This window comes from Dermacentor silvarum, chromosome 4, assembly GCF_013339745.2.
Source record: "Dermacentor silvarum isolate Dsil-2018 chromosome 4, BIME_Dsil_1.4, whole genome shotgun sequence".
Taxonomy (NCBI): Eukaryota; Metazoa; Arthropoda; class Arachnida; order Ixodida; family Ixodidae; genus Dermacentor; species Dermacentor silvarum.
In genome coordinates, this window is record NC_051157.2 from 64,964,930 (window position 1) to 64,983,412 (window position 18,483).

The following is an 18,483-nucleotide window of genomic DNA, read 5'->3' on the forward strand; positions in this document are numbered from 1 at the left end:
CATGGTAAATAAATAATCGACTATCAAATTTCGTTTAAGTTGAGTTCTTTTAGGTCAGTGACCTCCCTGCCTTTCCCACGCTTGATCTCTCTCTCGTGTAATGCGGCGTATCCAAGAGTATAGTGAATTGGCGTTCCAGCTACTTTCTTAATAAAATGTAGTTTTATGCATTCAAGAACAAAAGTAACTGGAATGCCAATGCATTTCTCCACAAAGTTCTGAAATAATATCTCGAAAGTGGTCTCATCCTGAAATTCGTTCCAGGTGGATCAACCTTGTGAACTCCATTGCTAGAATTTGTAAATTGCAATATGGGCTATAAGGTACTTCGTAAAAACTTAGTGAATTTTTGTTAACTAGTCGAATATGCCTTGCAATTTTATGTGCATGTAATGTCCGCCTCTTCGAGTATAGGCTAGCTCATGAACTAGAATTGTGCTATCTGCCTTAGGCAACCTTTAAAAATTTTGAGAGTGTTCGCTGAAACACTCTGTATAAGTTTGCGCCTTCTGAATGTCTGTTGATTGGCGTATGTCATGCAAGAACCTCGCATGGTTAGTACAGGAAGAGTCAAAGAGTGAGAGAAGGAGGAAAGGCAGGGATGTTGACTAAGGTCTCGCCCGATTGGCTACCCTACACGTGGGGAAGGGGGAAAGAAAGGTAAGAACGAGAGTCATTGTGCGCGCAGCCGCAGATGAATGTTCCTCACAAGCGATCATCTAGTCCGGCTGTCTTCAAAAAATGTCACAGTTTCGCCCTAAGGGCGAAGCAATGAATGCGATAGCAACACAGCAATGTCATACGAAGTAAGGTGAGCGGCTTTGGTAGCAATATGAATTGTAGTAAACATGAGCTGATTAAGTAAGCAGGTGTGCTGCGGCGTAAGTAGACCGACATGAAGAGAGACTCGATGACCACGAGAAGGCACGTGTGAAACGGTGGCGTTGATGAGAAGCGCTTCCCGTGGGCAGCGCGTGCGAAGGGACACACCTGTAGCGCTGCACTGCCGATCCGGGCAGCATTGCATGTGTATCGTGCGTTGGAAAATGTGGCCCGACTATTACTAACTGAATGAACAAGCGTGGTGTGAGTGCGCACAAACAAACAGGAATAGATTACACTGAACGACTGCAGACAACGACTGTCAAAACGCTGGCAGCGAGCGTATATACGCCGCAGCGGGCGAAGGTACGTGCGGTCTATCGCTTCAACGGAAACTGAGCGGCGAATGCACGGCGCATAAAGGTCAGAGCCGTGTGGAGATAAGAGACGGTGCGAGCGAGCGACGAGCGCGGTTGTTCGCAGAGTAGAAGTGCGCCCCCCCCCCCCCCCCCCCCCGCTCCCTCCGGCGCTGGCTTCCTGCTTCTTTGCTTGCGCGTGGGAGATTGAGTGCGTTCGCTCTCCGTGATAGCGCGCGTACCCCGCACGCTTCCGCTCGGGCATACGGCGCGCGGCGAAGATTTTATCTATAGGGAACCTCACGGCGACGGCGACGGCGACGCCGACGGCACGAATCCGGTTGAAGTGTCCATATAATTGCTATCGCAATAAAAGAGAGTTAGTGCTTTGGTGGCCTTGTACGTACTATAGGAGTCGGCGGCCAAGGACAGACCATTCAGAGCACGGTCTGTCATCTAACCTACTAAGACTCATACGGAGAACATGTCGTTGAGAGCAGAAGGTTGAACAATGTGACAGAATGTGTTCTATGGTCTCATCTCATCCTCAATTATGTTCACTGCACCCTGACATGCTACATCGCCTGCCACCCGGATTCTCTCGTCGTGAAACAATTTTAGTGTGCCGTTCGCGCTTCGACGTCGCGTCTTATTCATTCATGGCGAAAATCGCCACATGCAAGAGTGAAATAAAATCTTAGCACACCAAGCGGGGAAGTCTAAGAGAAGATACCTTTAAAAAGAAAGAAGATCCATTGTCCGTGCGCGCGCGTACACAAGCACAATGTAACGCTGATCAAAGCCGTTCTATGTTAATGTAAAGGACATGCCGCTTCTTTGTGCATCCTTTTAGACAACCGCCCGCTTGTTTATCTTCCTGCTTTTCATACTCTCTCCAGCTTACAAATGAACAGCAGTCTTTTCACTGATTATCCCTAGTGAACGGCACGGTGTCAGCAATTTATTCTCGAGGAATGGTTTAAGCATGAGGGAAATAATAGAGCACAAAAGCAAGAGATGCGCTTTAATTTTCCGCGCAGAGGGAAAGAAAAAACAGGATCGCGAAGAGAAAGGAAAGGGAGAGGGCCAGAAAAAGCGTCTTTCGGCGCACGATCAACAGATGACATACAACCATTTAAAATCATATGCCTCGAGTTTAGAGTGATGGTCCTAGCTGACCACGCCGAATAGGGAGTCCTTGATTCTCCGCACTGCCACACGGGTATGACACCACACTATAGAACAAGGTGCGTGCATCCGTGTCTCCTCACAGTGGTTAAAGCATGTCTGAGAAAAAGCCAACCAGGTAATTTGTGAATAGCTTTATTTGCTGGCAAAACGAACGTGTACTTTAAATTGACTGACGCGCTTCAAATAATACAGTACGAGTAAGCTGCATGGAAAAAATACAAAGCCGGTGACGGAAGTGCGTAGACATTTAACGAAATACACAGGTTGTCATAGATATATGAATAACGTTCGCGATCGATGACTAGTTGTCGTACTGGCTCTTTGGCTACCCTTACCGCTTAGGACAGAGAAGAGTGCACAGTGAACTAAAGTAAATGCTAACCAAAATCGAAAGTAGCCGGGTGCTCGTCACACAGCAGGTTTATTGCTCTCTTTACCTCTTTGAATACACATTACAGTTTAATAAATAAGCCGAGTAAAGAGAGACTCGCTGTTCATAAACATAGATACCAAAGTGGGAAATGAATGCGAATAATCAAGGAAGGGATGCGCTTGTTTCTAAGCATGACTACAAGCATTACCGTCAAATTATCAGGGCATCCTATTTCAATACTGCCCACTAACGCCAGGTTTGATAAGGATAACAGCACGCTATCACTTCCTTCAATGAGTTCGCGACTAGAGTTCCAAGGTCCTAGATGAGGTACGACACAAACTTTCATATCCGTTTCCTGACATCAATCTCTGCAGGGACTATGCACACGTCTCAAAGACATACGTAGAGATGGCGCGACAAAGTGTCTTTCGGTAACTACAGGCAGTATGCTTCATGTTTTTTGGTGTAAATGACCATGGACCAACTCGCCTTTGCCAACTCCATCCTTGATGCAGCGTGAGGCTAGGCTGTTCGCAAAGCGTTCTATATATGGTACTCTGTTCAGACATCCTTTCATGTTTTTTTACTGCTTGCGATACCCGTAGGAGTTCAGATTCTGGAAAAATTCCTTTTCTCGCAGCAGATCCTTCTCCATCACGTCGTAGTCGTAGCTCTCGTTCGTGCCCCCAAGCTCCTCTGGAATGACGTCATCAGGCACAAGGCTCTTCAGTTTCTCCAGGTCGTTGCCAATGAAGTGGGTCTGGAAACATGGATGTTTAACAGGATGTCACCTGGTTAATTCAACACTCAATAGATTTTTCAAGAAAACCGGTCATTTTCCAAGAAAACAGACCTCCCGGAAGTAGAAAAAGTAACTATTCGATTGAAGTAAGCTTGCAAAGTTTCCCATTTGAAGACGCTCTATAAAGAGTCAGTACTTGTGTCTACCTTTTTATTTTATTTTCTTTTTTTTCCAAGTGAATAAGTAATGAGATGTTTGCATCAACAGATGGAGCTGGCTACTCCTATTTACATGAGTAATATGCAAATCCAACATTAAGTTCTCTCACGGCTTCCCATCCTCTCCTTATCCCAGCAACTCTCCCCAGCCGCCCCTCTTTATTTTTATTTTTTTCGTCTCGTGCTGTACGAGCGGAAAAGGGATCTACTCTAGATCTCGGACTTTCAGCATGTCTATCACACAACCTGCTCCGCTAGAGGCTATGCAAGCCGATCAGTATAATCATCTAGTAAGACAGCTGACTGAGTCTTCTAAACGGAGGATAACGTATTGCCTCTGACGAGGAATAATCCTTTTTAGTGGCCAAAACTTTGTCGTTAGAGTGCGCTCTGACCTGTCGCCTTCTAGGCAGCCTACATTCAAGCGCTGCGTTGTATGTAGGCTCCCTATCGCCTTCTTCCTTCCATCAACGTGTTGCGGAATAAAAAGGATTTTTCCTTGTCTGAAGTAATGTTTCACGAACCAGCCCAATCAGCCACCACTTTGCAGTATTACGAGTTCAAGATTTGTTGATCTCAGTGTCATTCACTAGCGTTGCGTATAGGATTTCCAAAAACAACACAGTGTCTCAACGACGGAACAATGATAGATTGTTTCAGAGCTTAGACATAGACGGCAATATGCCGACCATGCTACCAGGGAACTTGGTCTGCTTGCCCGCAGAAAGACAAGTTTCTGAAGTTCTTCAAGTGTCTCCAATTACCGACTGCGTAAGCGCTACCCCTCGCTACCGCTACAAGTTCCATGTAGATTTTCCCGCTGCCAAGCATTGTTGTTGTACCGCGTATGGCTGGGAGTGGGGTTTACGAACGCTCACTCCTACCGCATTGGAATGGTCGTTAGCTCGACGTGAGACGCCTGTGGGTGCGATGGAACAACTGAGCATCTTTTGTGTATCTGTCTTCGTTACGACACCCAACACCTTTCAATCGAGACAACTTTAGAACGGATAGATTCGAGACCATTTTCTGAGTCAAAGATACTCGGTGACCGTGGCCACATCGGTCGCTGCCGCAAAAGGTTCGTGCCCTGGTGTAGTTAATAAAGTGCACTAGCCTGAGCAACCGTTTATAATCACGTGCATTCTTCCCGCGTTCACGCTCTGCTCACTCTCCCCCTCTTTTCTCTTTCTCCTCTCTTTTAGTCTTTTTTCATACAACTATGGCATTGTCTTTGACATTCCATTTTATTTCATTGTAGCACTTTTGTTACGATGTACCTTGCGCGATAGCGGTTGTTCCTTGGTCTTTCTTTTTTCTTGTAATATTCTATCTGGGTTTCTGCTTTTTTCATTTGTCTCTTCACTTTTATTATTAAACTAAGGTCGCATCGCAGTCTTTGGCTCCGGGAACCTCGTCTGGAAATTAATTGTAGTTCGAATCCTGTTGGCTGCAGTGGTAGTGCTGTCGCAGTGAAAGGGTGTTTCTGTTTGAGGTACAAGTATTGAAATAAAAACCGAAATGGGAAAAAATAATGCTGCTTACCCTTCGCACCAGTTTCGCCTTCATGAAACGCTTGGCGATAGCGAAGAAGAATTGAAATATCCAAGGACTGTTTATAATGTAAACTCCTTTCATTCGCAGGGGAAAGCAGTCCTAAAGAAAGTAAAGATGCAGTCCTGATCAATTATCAATCCAAGTTAAATATACGCACACAATATGCGCTTGCGCACCACGTCCTGCACGTGTAACGTGTTATTTTTTCCCCTAAACAACAATTACTATGTAACCTCGCTTACCGAGGATGGGAATCCTATTCACGCAACATTCACTAAACTTTCTGCACGGGCATGTTGTCTGCTTTCCAATACTGTGTGCTGATTCGCGAACTTTCAGGCTATAGATAGTGGTGCGGAGTGTTGGCAAACGTTTCGGAAACAATTACTAGACAACGGCGGACAGCATAAAATCAGTGATACATTTAAAAAGCCGCACCGCTAACCCGACTCTCGAGTAAAGCTTTTAGGGCTCAGGGATGCAGCGCATGGCGGTAATAATAAAACTTTAGTGGCCCCACACTAGCACCTAAATTACAATTTTCTGTGAGCTATCGGCTAATATACGGGCACCACATACCAGGTGTTTCAGCGAAAATTCTCAAAAATGTTTAAAGGGGCCCTGAACCACTTTTTATCGAAGTGGAGAAATACATTTGAAGTGAAAATAGGCTATCTTGGAATCACTTCGCCGCAAAAAGTACTTCAATGCGTTCAGCAGAAGCAGAGTTATTGGCAATCAAACACGGCGTCCGCTGTGCTCCCCTTCCTCCTTCAATGCCTTGCACTGCGAAGGCTAATGCGGAGTGGGGCGGGGCCACAACGCTCCGCCTCGGAAACGTTACCGTGGCGCGCAGTTCAAATTTCGTTTTGGACTTCCGATTTTGGTGCGTACGAAGCGCTAAATGTACGCCAAACGCGGTTATCCTTAGCGAACCGCAGTGCGCTTAGCCACTGAACTCGTGGTGGCACCTCGCGGCGGCCGCGGTGTAAAAGACCGCAGCGACCAATAGCAGCCCTGCATTGGAGTGTGTTTTATTACGAAATAAAGCACACAGAAAAGAGCGAGGATCACGGGTCTTTTGAAACGAGAGCGTTTGGGAGAAAGGTGACTTCGAGTTCCGCTTGCGAGCTCCACGGACCGCATACGACAGAACTTTGCTGAGATGTTCACAACAGCGTATGCTACCCGCGCACTATGTTATTTCACCAAGCCCGAGGGGTGGTTCAGGGCCCCTTTAAAGGTTGCCTGTGGCAGATAGTACAATTGTAGTTCTTCAGCTGGCCTACACGAAGAGGCGGACATTACTTGCACAAAAAGTTGAAATCCATAATCGACTAAAGAACGAAAATTCACGATGAAGTTTTTAGCTAATTACCTTATGGCCCATATTACAATTTACTTATTCTAGCCGTGGAGTTCGAAAGGCGGATCCACTTGGAATGAATTCTCAGGATGACACCAGTTTCGAGATATTAATTCCCGAACTTTGCGGAGAAATGCATTGGCGTCTAGTTACTTTTGTGCTTCAAAGCATAAAACGCACTTTTGTTAAGAAAGTAATTGGAACGCCAATGAATTTCTCCGCAAAGTCCGGCAATTCATATCTCGAAACTGATGTCATCCTGAAAATTCGTTCTAAGTGGATCCGCGCCTTTCGAACTCAACGGCTACAATTCATAAATTGCAATAATGGTCATAAGGTAATTGGTGAAAAACCTAATTAGTGAATTTTTTAATTAGTTCAGTATGCATTTCAATTGTTTGTGCAAGTGATCTCCACCTCTTCGAGTAGACCAGCTCACGAACTCGAATTGTGCTATCTGCCACAAGCAATGCTTTAAAATGTTTGAAAGTGTTCGCTGAGACACCCGATATTTTACATCCACCATACTAAAAAGCAATGTTGCGCGCGGCCCCTTCAAGCTTTTTATTGACACTCCACATCAGCATGCATGGTCCCTGTTGAGATTATACATAATTAAATGTTGTCCAAGTCATTGTCACTATACAACCCGCCGTGGTAGCTCATTGGCTATGGCGCTGTGCTGCTCAGCAGGAGAACGGGGTTCAATTTCCGGCACGAATGCAGAAAGGCTCGGGTCCCGTGGTTTGGATGCACGTGAAAGAAACCCAGGTAGTCAAAATTATTCCGGAGCACCCCATTACGGCGTGCCTCGTAATTCATTCATTCATTCAATTACCAACAGCCGGCGTGCAACAATAACCCAGGGATAGGATCCCTGTCAAACTGCAGGGTCTGGCCAGTATTCACACCACTTCCATTACGTGAGAGCATTTCGCCCTTCCCGTGCGAGCCACTCATGATACCAATAGAGGTGATAACGAAACGAAATATGCACGGCGTGGGCCAATTGCCGTTTGAACTTACGTAAGTAAAATTTGTGAATTATGGCAACATTATATAAGGTACACCTAGAGTCGGCCACAAACGTTAACGGGTCAAGGTGATTCGCCAATAAAAAATTGATTCTTGAGAAGCCTGGGTGCATATCAGTAATTCAAACTTTCAATCCGTAATACTTTTGGCGACCTATCCTGTGATTCATGAAATTAGAAGCGCCATACCTGAATAGAGCAGAAATTCACATTAGGATGGATAGTTGGGCGTGTTGGTTAAGCACAGTTGCACGGAATGTGAATGTATATTCACATTCTGCGCCAATGTACCCAGTTAGTTGGAATAAGGATTGATTGATTGATTGACTAATTAATTAATTGATTGATTTGTCATATAACCAGTGACCCACAAATTTTTCTGGCCAACTGGACATTTTAGGCGAATGACGTGCCGTTTTTAAACACATCCTTATAATAACACATCAGGATTGTCAACACCCTCGTGATACATCCAATACTGAAGAACGGCACATAGATGAACTTGATGAACACCACATCGGTTTATTCATGTGACGCTCAATTTATTGTGTTTTGCTACATATTTCTTGACTTGTTTGTAGCCCTTCTGTGCATAAATGTATTAGGGAGTGTCAACGCTTTCTTTAAAAAGCACGTGTACAATCGTTGCGCGTACGCTGCGGTTCTTACGGTTCGTTGCAGGTACGCAGCGGTTCTATATATATATATATATATATATATATATATATATTGAACAATCTGCTTTCTTCGTCGTGTAACCCACACAATCATACGCCCACCATTTATGGTCTCGAAATGAAAGTGACAGTATTGGTATACATAAATTAATAAATTTTATTTACAGGAAGTATTTTATATTACGGAAGAAAAAGTGAAAATAGACGCGGGGACCGAAATAAAATTCAAGCAGAAACTCCTCCGGGATTGTCTAAGTATGCGTAAACATTGTGCCACTTGCTCATCTCCACGCAACCCGGTGTCATTATCAGTGTTATGACACTTGATCCGGCCAGTACAAACGACAGCGCTACGGCGACACAAACTGGTGTTGACGGAGGCGCAAGGTGCGTTGACAACGCAAGCAAAGTACTACAGGTGGCGGCCCCATCTGCGCTGACGTAGGGTGCCTACATGCAACGCCGTTTTGCATGTAGGCTCCCTACGCTGACGACGTTCTGATCATCATAAGCCGTTACCGCTCTCTAGCTCCTTGTCCATGCGTGTCGAACCATTATGAACGTGATCAAAGGACTCCGGTGGTGGTACGGACCGATCAAACGTACTCAGGCCCGGTCGCGCGGACCGTATCTTGAAAGCGATCTGCGCAGCGGGCAGGGAGTGCCGACTGCTGATAACTCCTCGCGCTGTGTTTACGTCTCTTCGTTTGCGTTGAAGCGCCAGGCGGCACGAAGGTAAAGTCGCTCGCCGCCGCGGGCTCTATCTTGAAAGCGATCGTATTACGCGAGGGATGGACGGATGGAAGTTCGGACAGGCAGTTTTCTCGTTGGGTAAGCATAGAAATGCTTACGCATTTAAGATGCGGCAAGCTAGTTACCTGCACTTCACCGTTCCCGAATATAAGCTTGAAATTCGTTACTGTCGAAGCGCATTTGCGTAAGGATAAAAGACTTCGACAACAAGGCTAAGAACTAGCGATGAAGTTAGTAGGGCCTTGCAAGACATGACCAGGGAAAAAGCTGCCGTAGAAGATGGAAGTAACAGTCGATTTAATCAAAGATGGCGGAGATATCATGCTTGAAAAGGTTGCGGCCCTTTATACGCAATGCCTCACGACTGCAAGTATACCAGAGAGCTGGAAGAACGCCAACACTATACTACCCCATAAGCAGGGAGACGTTAAAGAATTGAAGAATTATAGACGCATTAGCTTGCTTTCAGTATTGCATAAAATATTCACCAAGATAATTTCCAATAGAATCAGGGCAACACTTGACTTCAGCCAATCAAGAGAACAGGCTGGCTTCAGGAAGGAATATTCTAGAATGGATCATATCCATGTCATCAATCAGGTAATAGAGAAATCTGCGGAGTACAAACAACCTCTCTATATGGCTTTCATAGATTATAAAAAAGCCTTTGATTCAGTAGAGATAACAGCAGTCATAGAGGCATTGCGTAATCAAGGAGTACAGGAGGCATACGTGAATATCTTGGCAAATATCTACAAGGATTGCGCAGCTACCTTGGTTCTCCACAAGAAAACTAGAAAGTTACCTATCAAGAAAGGGGGCAGGCAAGGAGACCCAATATCTCCAATGCTATTCACTGTATGTTTAGAAGAAGTATTCAGCTCTTAGACTGGGAAGGCTTAGGAGTGAGGATCAACGGCGAATATCTCAACAACCTTCGGTTTGCAGACGACATTGTCCTATTCAGCAACAACCGGGACGAATTACAACAAATGATTCAGGACCTTAACTGAGAAAGTGTAAGAGTGGGCTTGAAGATTAATCTGCGTGAAACAAAGGTAATGTTCAATGGATTGGCAAGAAAACAACAATTCAGGATCGCCAGTCAGCCTCTAGAGTCTGCAAAGAAGTACGCTTATCTAGGTCAATTACTCACAGGGAACCCTGATGATGAGAAGCAAGTTTACAGAAGAATAAATGTGGGTTGGAGTGCATACGGCAGGCATTACCAAACCCTGACTGGGAGCTTACCATTGTCGTTGAAAAGGAATGTGTACAATCGTTGGATTCTACTGGTGCTAACATATGGGGCAGAAACTTGGAGGTTAACAAAGAATCCAGAGAACAAGTAAAGGACCGCACAAAGCGCGATGGAACGAAAAATATTAGGAATAACGACAGGAAGAGAGCGGTGTGAATCAGACATCAAACGGGGATAGCCGATATTCTAGTTGACATTAGGAGGGAAAAAAATGACAGCAGATCCAGCAGGTGAATGATGATGGAGTGGGGGAAGCTCCGGAGGGAATCATCGATTCTCCCGTTAAGGGGACGCGAGCACAAACGCGTTAAGAAACGTGCAGTACTCTCTAGTAAGGGGAGCGGGCCACAGCGTCTTACGCAGCCCATTTAAACAGCCGTAACGTGCACTCGCGTTTTCCGACGCCATCCATGACGGCTGAGAGAGTATACCCCCCCGTATTCATAAAACGCTCCTACGATGAACGTGACTTGCCACCGCTTTGGCATCGTGTGTTCGAAACGCGTTGAAAGGTTAAGGTGGAGAGGCCCACAGCGTCTTAACACCAGCTTCTTACACGGGCCGTAACGGGCGGCTAGCACAAACGCGTTAGTAAACGCGCTAGAAACGCGGCCTTTCGTTAATGTTGGGTATTATAGCCATCGTGGTGCCGTTTGTCCATGTCCGCATTCGTTGGCGTAGTGGGCTAACGCCAGCGCGCTCGGAAAGGCGAGGGGTCCCTGGTTCGATTCCGGGCGGCTACGGACACAACTCCGAGTTTTTTCTCATTTTTCTCAGACTGGTTACACACTACTACTACTACTACTACGGGGACGGAACGGGTGCCGCCATAAGGAGCTTCGCCCCTAAAAAGGGAGCTGGGCAGGCCATGTAATCGCAGGGAGAGGCCTTCGTCCTGCAGTGGACATAAATATAGGATGATAATGATGATGATGATGATACTTTTTATGGTTTACCAAGCACATAGCAGCTAGGAAAATAGAAGACATACCACTCACCTGTACAAGACTGAAGACCTTTTTCATGTTGGAAGGCGTGTAATGAGCGAAGTGGTAGGGACCGAGGCCCTTCAGGTCTAACACGACCACGACGCCCTCGACTTGGAACTGTTCCCGAATGGTAAGGTGCAGGACATGCACTACGCATACTCTGAAGTAGTCGTTCAGCGAACAGATATCTGTGTTCCAGGCTCCTGACAAGAACAAGAAGAGAACTCGTCATGATCATAAATATTATACAATTTAAGCTTGTCCGTAAGCTTCCTACCGTGGGCTTCCCGGGTTATTTTAGCTGTGGAGGGCAGTAGGGCAAAGCTAGTATGTACGTCTTGTGACGCTTAGTGGAACTACAGTGCGTTTGAAAAACAAAACTGGGTCATGTGAATGTTCTTGTCCACGGAAAATCGTAGAAGGACTGAGTTGTAACGATTATGCCGCTGCAACTTTAAACCAGCGGTTAAGTACGATATGTTAAGTAACTGCGGTATTAGCTTTTTGTGCTTCATGTTTAAACTTCCGTCACAAGACGTCGCTACCAGCGTAGTTTACATTTACAGACAAGCTAAAACTATCCTAGCATGATCTAACTAATCAGACGCCTAGGAGGGAAATTAGGTAATTTCTGTAAAAATCCACTGATTGGGGGAGTTCTATGCCGTTAAAGAATATTTAAAAATGACGGGAAATTTGCCGTGACAGAAAGAGGAACTAAACTTAGCGTGAATGATAAATAATTCAATTCAAAGCACACGATTTGAGTAAAGTAGTGTGATACAGTGCTCACAACAATGATAACGTAGCCCGACTGGCTTGAATTAAAGTGACCTACCTGAGTAAAGAACGTAAACTCGCTGGCGGTTTGTAAAAGATTGTAGGAAACTTGTAGTAATGTAAACTATGTTTTTAGAGCGAAGCTTTCTATGTCTTACCAATTCGTCTGTGAGCATCAAAAACGCACTGCAGGAAAGCCAACTGACTCAATGAAACTACGTGCGCATCTGCGCAGACAATAGAACAATCTGCGCATCTGAGCAAACAATCGTAGAAGACTACAGTTTACATTTGCAGTTGTACCAATGAGAACAATGGCAACTGCAACGCCACGCTACCCAGACGAACTGTATATATCTGCATTTCATTACGCACGTCACGCAATGCATTCCCGGCCGTCACCTTGGGTAGGCCGCGGGTGCAGCGCACGGCAGAAAAAGAGGCTGCTGTACGCGAGCGTAAGCGTGAACGCGATCGTGCCCGTATGGCTGATCCCGTGTATCGGCAACGGCATGCAGTCCGTGAAAGTGTGAGTGTGTGCGTGTAATCAACGGCTACATGATCTAAAATAAAGGCAATGCAACTTAACGAAATGTGTCTTCATTCAACTTAACGTTACAAAAATACAAGCCTAAACAAGCAATCAAATCACATATTCATCGCATCAGGTCGCTCTGCATTTCTTGGGTGCATTGCGTGGTAGTTGACTTTGGACTTTTACTTTGATTCAGTTTGCGTGGAAAAAGGTTCGCGTTCAACCATCTTTCTTTAAGAAAGGGTCTTTCATTTTTTAACTTCATATATCATGGCATGACTTTGCAGGAACACAACGTTAGAAGTGTTGTCACTATATATTTTTTACGTTGCTTGTTCGAAACTATTGGATCTTTTGATGCACATCTGTCGATTAACGAAAGAGGAGAAGCCGGTGCCGTCTCTATGCGCCAGCAGCGCGCTGGCTGCCCGAGGCTGGGTGACGTAAGCAGAACGTCGCCTCGATGAGCGCGGCTTTGAGCTCACTGCAGCCTCCTAGTGTCGGTTTCGCGGGCTCTGATAGCTGAAATACACGGAATGGCGCGAGCCAATGTGGGCCCTGAACTAAGGGCTCCACCCTACGAGCAAGTCGCCCCACCTGATTAGGAATAAATGTTTTATCTCTCTCTCTCTCTCCCGTGGGGCGGCAGTTCCGCGAGTAATCCCATTTTTCCAGATCCAAAAGTTGATATGGCTTGTGCGGAGAGTACGATTCGATTTCCCAATTACGAATAGCCCGCTGAAACTAAACGTTCTAAAAATAATAATTATTGTTAATTTGTGACGAATTAGATACATGAATTCACAGCTTGCGTGAAATCGTTGCAATATTTACGAGGGTTTCGCAACAATCCTACTCACAAATTAGTGGTATATTTCAGAGCACGTATCTTACATAAATGTTGTCCACTTTAGATATATCTTCCTTGTTGCTCAGTTAGAGTTGCAAATATAATTTATTATTATGTTTACAACTCTCTATAATTGCTAAATTAAAGATTGTTTCATGTTTGCAACAGCACGACTGGACATGGTCTCAGTAAAACGAGAGGGCACCACACGGCGCTTTGATGTCCCCTCCAATTACTCAATTTTAAATTAATTTTCCTTTTCGATTTCTAAATCAAAACATTTTTTCAGGTCAGCAGTTTTCAACAATTGACGGCCTAAACAAGCTTCTTTTTCGTCCTTCGTCCCAATTGTGAGCGCTGCACAGAAATTCACCATGAACGCTTCCCAACTCACTCAGTTTTCTAATTTAAATAAGCTCTTCTCTTCCTATATAAAGTCACTAGATTTCAACTTTTCTTTCAAATGCGACAAACATCATCCAAGTAAGTTCAGTGGTTGCCGAGAAAGGCGATTTCTCCGTTCCCCTGTGATTATAAATAAGTCCCCGCGCTTAAGCTTTCTTTTAGGAGGCAACTTGAGAGTGCTCACATGTATGATCATTCTTCTTGATCACGTATTTTAATGCGAAGCTTTTTCTCTTCATTTTTTTTTCTTTTTTGGGAACCCTACAGAACTTTCCTGTCCGTGGCTGCTGGGTGTTGCTGTCCTGCCGAATAGCTCACACGCAGAAACAGCACCATCATCTTTACGACCCTTACAGGTGTCTTGGCTGCTGGCCTTGTTTTCTACCGAATTACTCTGCAATAAAACAAATGATACCTAAATATCCTCGCTGCAACAAATAGACGTCATCAACACCAAAATTCAGTTATGAAGCAAACCTTTATATGCCCACTTTGCCCACAATTTGCCCACAATTTGGGGTTTAGCGCATCTGCTTCGTCGGTCATTCACCGAGTCATGTGCAGTTTACTGTTGGACTGTTTCCAGGGTCGGCCCGATGTAGTCGGCGTGCCGACCATGGATTCAGCGTCATAGCAAAGAGGGCCAATCCCGGAGTCAATATAATGCCCGGTCTTCACAGGCAGGCAGGTAATCGCTATGATGCAAAACGCTCTGCAGAATATAATCAGTTGCATCATTCAATTAACCGCTTCACGAATGCTACGCTTCTCAGACTCGAACATTTGGGTTGTATCTGTATATTTCTTTTTTTCTTACCTAGTGGCAAAATATCCCGGCCAAATAGCCAAAACCTTCATATTCATCGCGCTGAGCTTACCGAATCGAACTATCACAGCGGCCCGTCCGTCAGGATCTGTCTTGCGAGACACGGTTATCAGACCGTGCTTTCGGCAGGCGCTATCGAAAGGAACGCGGCTTGGGCTCAGGTCGTCGAGCATTTCTGGATTTTCTCGTCGGACCTTGAAGTAGTTCTTGACAACCTTGAAAGCGCGGTCCGCGTTGAACTTCCGGGCTCGCAGGAACTTCAGGAGGACTTCGTCGTCCGCGGGGCAGTGGAGATGCCGTTCACCTGAGCAATGCGAATAGAGATGGCTGATGCCTATCAGTCAACGAGGGTTACTGCATGCGCTGTGTGTATTGGTCCTTAGAAAAGAGGAGTTGGGGTTTGTGGAGGGAGGGGGAATGCCAATCCAGAAAGTTTTTCTTTCGCAAGTGCTACAAAAGGCTGCAACGTTGGGTTAGTTGGTTTATCTTACAAGGCACGGGAGCGGCGAAAAAAATGAGGCCAGAGAGGAGAAATGTTGATAAACAAGCGCTAGACAAAGCTCACTCTGTCGTTGTTTTACAGCGAAGCTCTTAGCCTCTAGTAGAGCGGGATTTTTCGTGTCCGCGTGCGCGGCTCTCGCTGACACAATAATGTGGGCCGATCCTGGAGACAGTGCAAAGAATCTTATCCAAGAGGCATCACTTGACGAAGGCATGTCACCTTTGAGATGATGACGTCATCAGATGATATCGTCACGCGACGATGCCGTTATTCTTGTACGGTGCTACCCAAAAGTTCCAGGACATTGAAAAGCACGGGCAAACTGAGTGTGGTACACATTTCCGCCGCTAGATGTGGCTAGCAGTATGCCTTGCGTAGCCTTGAGGATCAGTGTGCCGAACGACTTGCATCTAACAAGAAGTACTGTTTTGCGAAGTGTTGTTTTGCAACACAATGTTTCACTGATTTGGCGCGTTTCTTAGCAACCATTAAGGCAGACTTCAAGAAGCGAATAACTTGCATCAAGTTTTGTTTTAAAGTTGATAAAACTGCGGCAGAAACTCATCGTATGCTACAGGACGCTTTCGGAGTCGACGCCATTAGCCAAAGCAGGACGTTCTTATGGCATGAACTCGGTCGAATGTGTGTTCACGGCGATGAACGTTCTGGATATCCGTGAACGAGCGCAACCCCGGAAACGATAGCGGCAGTTTGAAAGGCTATTCTTGGAAATCACAGGATAACTATAAAGGATGTCTGCGACATTGTAGGACAGTTGTACGGCACAGTTCTGCGAATTTTGTCGGATGTTTTGAATTTGATGCACATTTCTGCAAAATTCGTGCCAAGACTGCTCACTGACGAACAGAAGCTGCACCGTGTTTCTCTCTGTACGGAACTGAAGCAACAAGTCAGAGACAATCCCACATTCCTCTCCAGTGTAATAACGGGGAATGAGACATGGGTTTATGGCTATGATCCTCAAACTAAACAGCCGTCGTCGCAATGGAAGTCACCATATTCTCAGCGGCCGAAAAAGGCACGTCAAGTTTGTGGGAATGTGAAGTCCATGCTCACTGTTTGTTGGTTTGTTTGTTTGTTTTTGTTTTTTTGCCTACATTGATTTTCCCACAAGGAATTCTCACCTCCTTGACAGTGCACTGTGACGTTTTGAGGTGCTTAAATGAGAGCTTTCGTCGCAAGCGTGCGGAGGAGTGGAAGTATACTGGCTTCTTCATCACGACAACGCGCCCGCTCACACATCACTCGTTGTTTGACAGTTCCTGACTTCCAAACAAATCACAGTACTTCCGCACCCACGCTATTCACCTGACCTCGCCCCTTCTGACTTTTTCTTGTTTCCCAAGTTGAAGTTGAGGCTGAAAGGAGGTCGGTTTCACACTGTCGAAGAGATCCAGTCGGAATCGCAGGTGGTCCTCAACACACTGTCGCCTGGAGAGCTCCATTAACACATGAAACCGCGGCAGAAACGGTGGGATCAATGTATACATGCTCAAGGGGACTACTTTGAAGGAGACAGTGCTGATTAGGCGTTATGGTCAACGCTTTCTTTTTTACGACTGAAGTCCTGGAACTTTTGGGTAGCACCTCGTATGTTCGAATTACAATCCGAAGCTGTCATGCCTGCATCTTGTGTGTAAGTCGTACTTTACGAATTCTCTGACGCAATTTACTTTGAAAAATTTAATTAGTTCAATAAGACACTTGCGCTTGGCGGAGGGCGTACAGCTAATGCTCGAGCATGCATGCTGCACTTCCGCAAACGTGCGTGCGCGCCTGAAGTAAGTACGTCGCTTGTGGAGGTGGTGCTTGTCTAACGTCGGCAACAGCTTCGTTGTACATGCACTTTCACACGGTGGAATGGGGGCTGGCTTTTTTTCCCCCTCCATTCTTGTTCCTTCGTTTCTTTCTCTCTCTTTTCCTTGATTGTCTTTTTTTTCTGTTACCACGGGTTGTTCGCCATTGGGCGGTTGCCTTTGCCAATATGTCTAACCATCACCATCGGCTGAGATCTGCTCTTACGAATAGTTCTAATGTAAGAACGTTCTATTGTGAATATGGGCTCGGAGTCTTCGCGAGAGGCTGGATCCCCGAAACAACATGCCAGTGCTGCCAGACAGTAGCCCGGCGTGGCATGGAAAAATGCGAGTGTATTTATGAGCACTTGCAGCGACCTTCCTTACCAATGAGTCCCGTTTAGCTTAGGGCTTTTGTATACAACATTAGTACAGGCTTGTTTGAGAAATATACGTGTCTTAAGCAACTACAAAGAAATGAAACGGACGAAGTTGCCGGAATATAATTGCCTCGTAGGGTTAATCTTGGCCGATGTTGGGGTTCGCACTTACTCTCTCATGCCCGAAAACCTTACTAACTCGGAACTCTGTTTTTTTTTTTTTCATTCTTTAGCGTACTTCTATACAAGGTAAGCACATGGGCGTGTGGGCGACGTTGTTTGATACCAAATCCGAAACAGCCAAGACAGAACATCCCGCAGTGTCAAAAATATGGACTTCGTAGCGGGAAACTTCGGCGGGTGCGGTTTTCGAAGTCCTTTTTTTCAGGAAACAATTACAAGAATCCTTATATTTTCTGGCATCTGAACCGATGCCACTTGACGTGCTCAGGCTTACCTGAAATGAGGTCACGTAGTCGTTTCAGAGCTTTCTGTCTCACTTCAGGCGTTTCCACCACATCATCTTGGGCGATATCTCTCGAGCACTTCCGCTGGGTTAGTGCTTCAACTGCTACGCCAGTCTTTTCGTGTGGCATCGCAACAATCTCTACGAGAAAAACAGTTTTTAACGGTCACAAGCGCATTAACAGTCAAAACATTTGCATACTTGTCAGCATGTCAACATTAAGATACGCAAAAATCCCGCGGTACACAGTACAGGAAAGAAGAGCAAGGTAAATAGCACGCACGTTTTTTTTTTTCTTTTTTTTTTTTTTTTAGTTTACCCTGAGCGTCACACTCTTGTGGTATGCAGACACACCTTGATGACAATGGCTTACCTTACCTTTAGGCACAGTCCGCAAGCAGCCAGCAAGAAATTTGTAACAGCAGTGAGTGACAAGCAACAGATTGTTTTTAAATGACAGTGACTTTTTCAGCGATGTTGCTGCTGCCTATATACTGAGCCAGCTTCTGAAGTTTGTTTCTTTGCTCAGCGTGGGTACCCTTTGATGCCCTCTCGCAATCACAATATTTACAAGGGTATG

The 18,483-nt window shown here is 45.5% G+C and overlaps 1 protein-coding gene across 2 annotated transcripts; it reads right to left on the minus strand.

Annotated features, from left to right (window-relative positions):
* Nucleotides 1-2,957: 2,957 nt before the first annotated feature.
* LOC119448157 (alpha-tocopherol transfer protein-like) lies at nt 2,958-18,113 on the minus strand. 2 transcript variants are annotated; one of them, XM_037711615.2, is made up of 5 exons: nt 17,895-18,113; nt 14,791-15,042; nt 11,352-11,545; nt 5,251-5,361; nt 2,958-3,505 (listed from the first exon to the last, which is right to left on the minus strand). In XM_037711615.2, the coding sequence occupies exons 1-5, from the start codon at nt 18,031-18,033 to the stop codon at nt 3,329-3,331; spliced, it is 873 nt and encodes a 290-aa protein (XP_037567543.1). In that variant the 5' UTR covers nt 18,034-18,113; the 3' UTR covers nt 2,958-3,328. The 2 variants fall into 2 exon arrangements, with proteins under 2 accessions (XP_037567543.1, XP_049521630.1); XM_049665673.1 differs by lacking the exon at nt 5,251-5,361.
* Between the last annotated feature and the right edge of the window lie 370 nt (nt 18,114-18,483).

What these genes read in the sequence shown, in the direction of transcription:
- LOC119448157 (XM_037711615.2), bottom strand. Translation starts at nt 18,033, where the DNA reads ATGCCACACGAAAAGACTGGCGTAGCAGTTGAAGCACTAACCCAGCGG. An exon ending in AGGTCTTCAGTCTTGTACAG is followed by an intron (nt 5,362 to 11,351) that starts GTGAGTGGTATG and finishes TACTTTCTTTAG; the next exon opens with GACTGCTTTCCCCTGCGAAT. An exon ending in AGGCGAAACTGGTGCGAAGG is followed by an intron (nt 3,506 to 5,250) that starts GTAAGCAGCATT and finishes CCATGTTTCCAG; the next exon opens with ACCCACTTCATTGGCAACGA.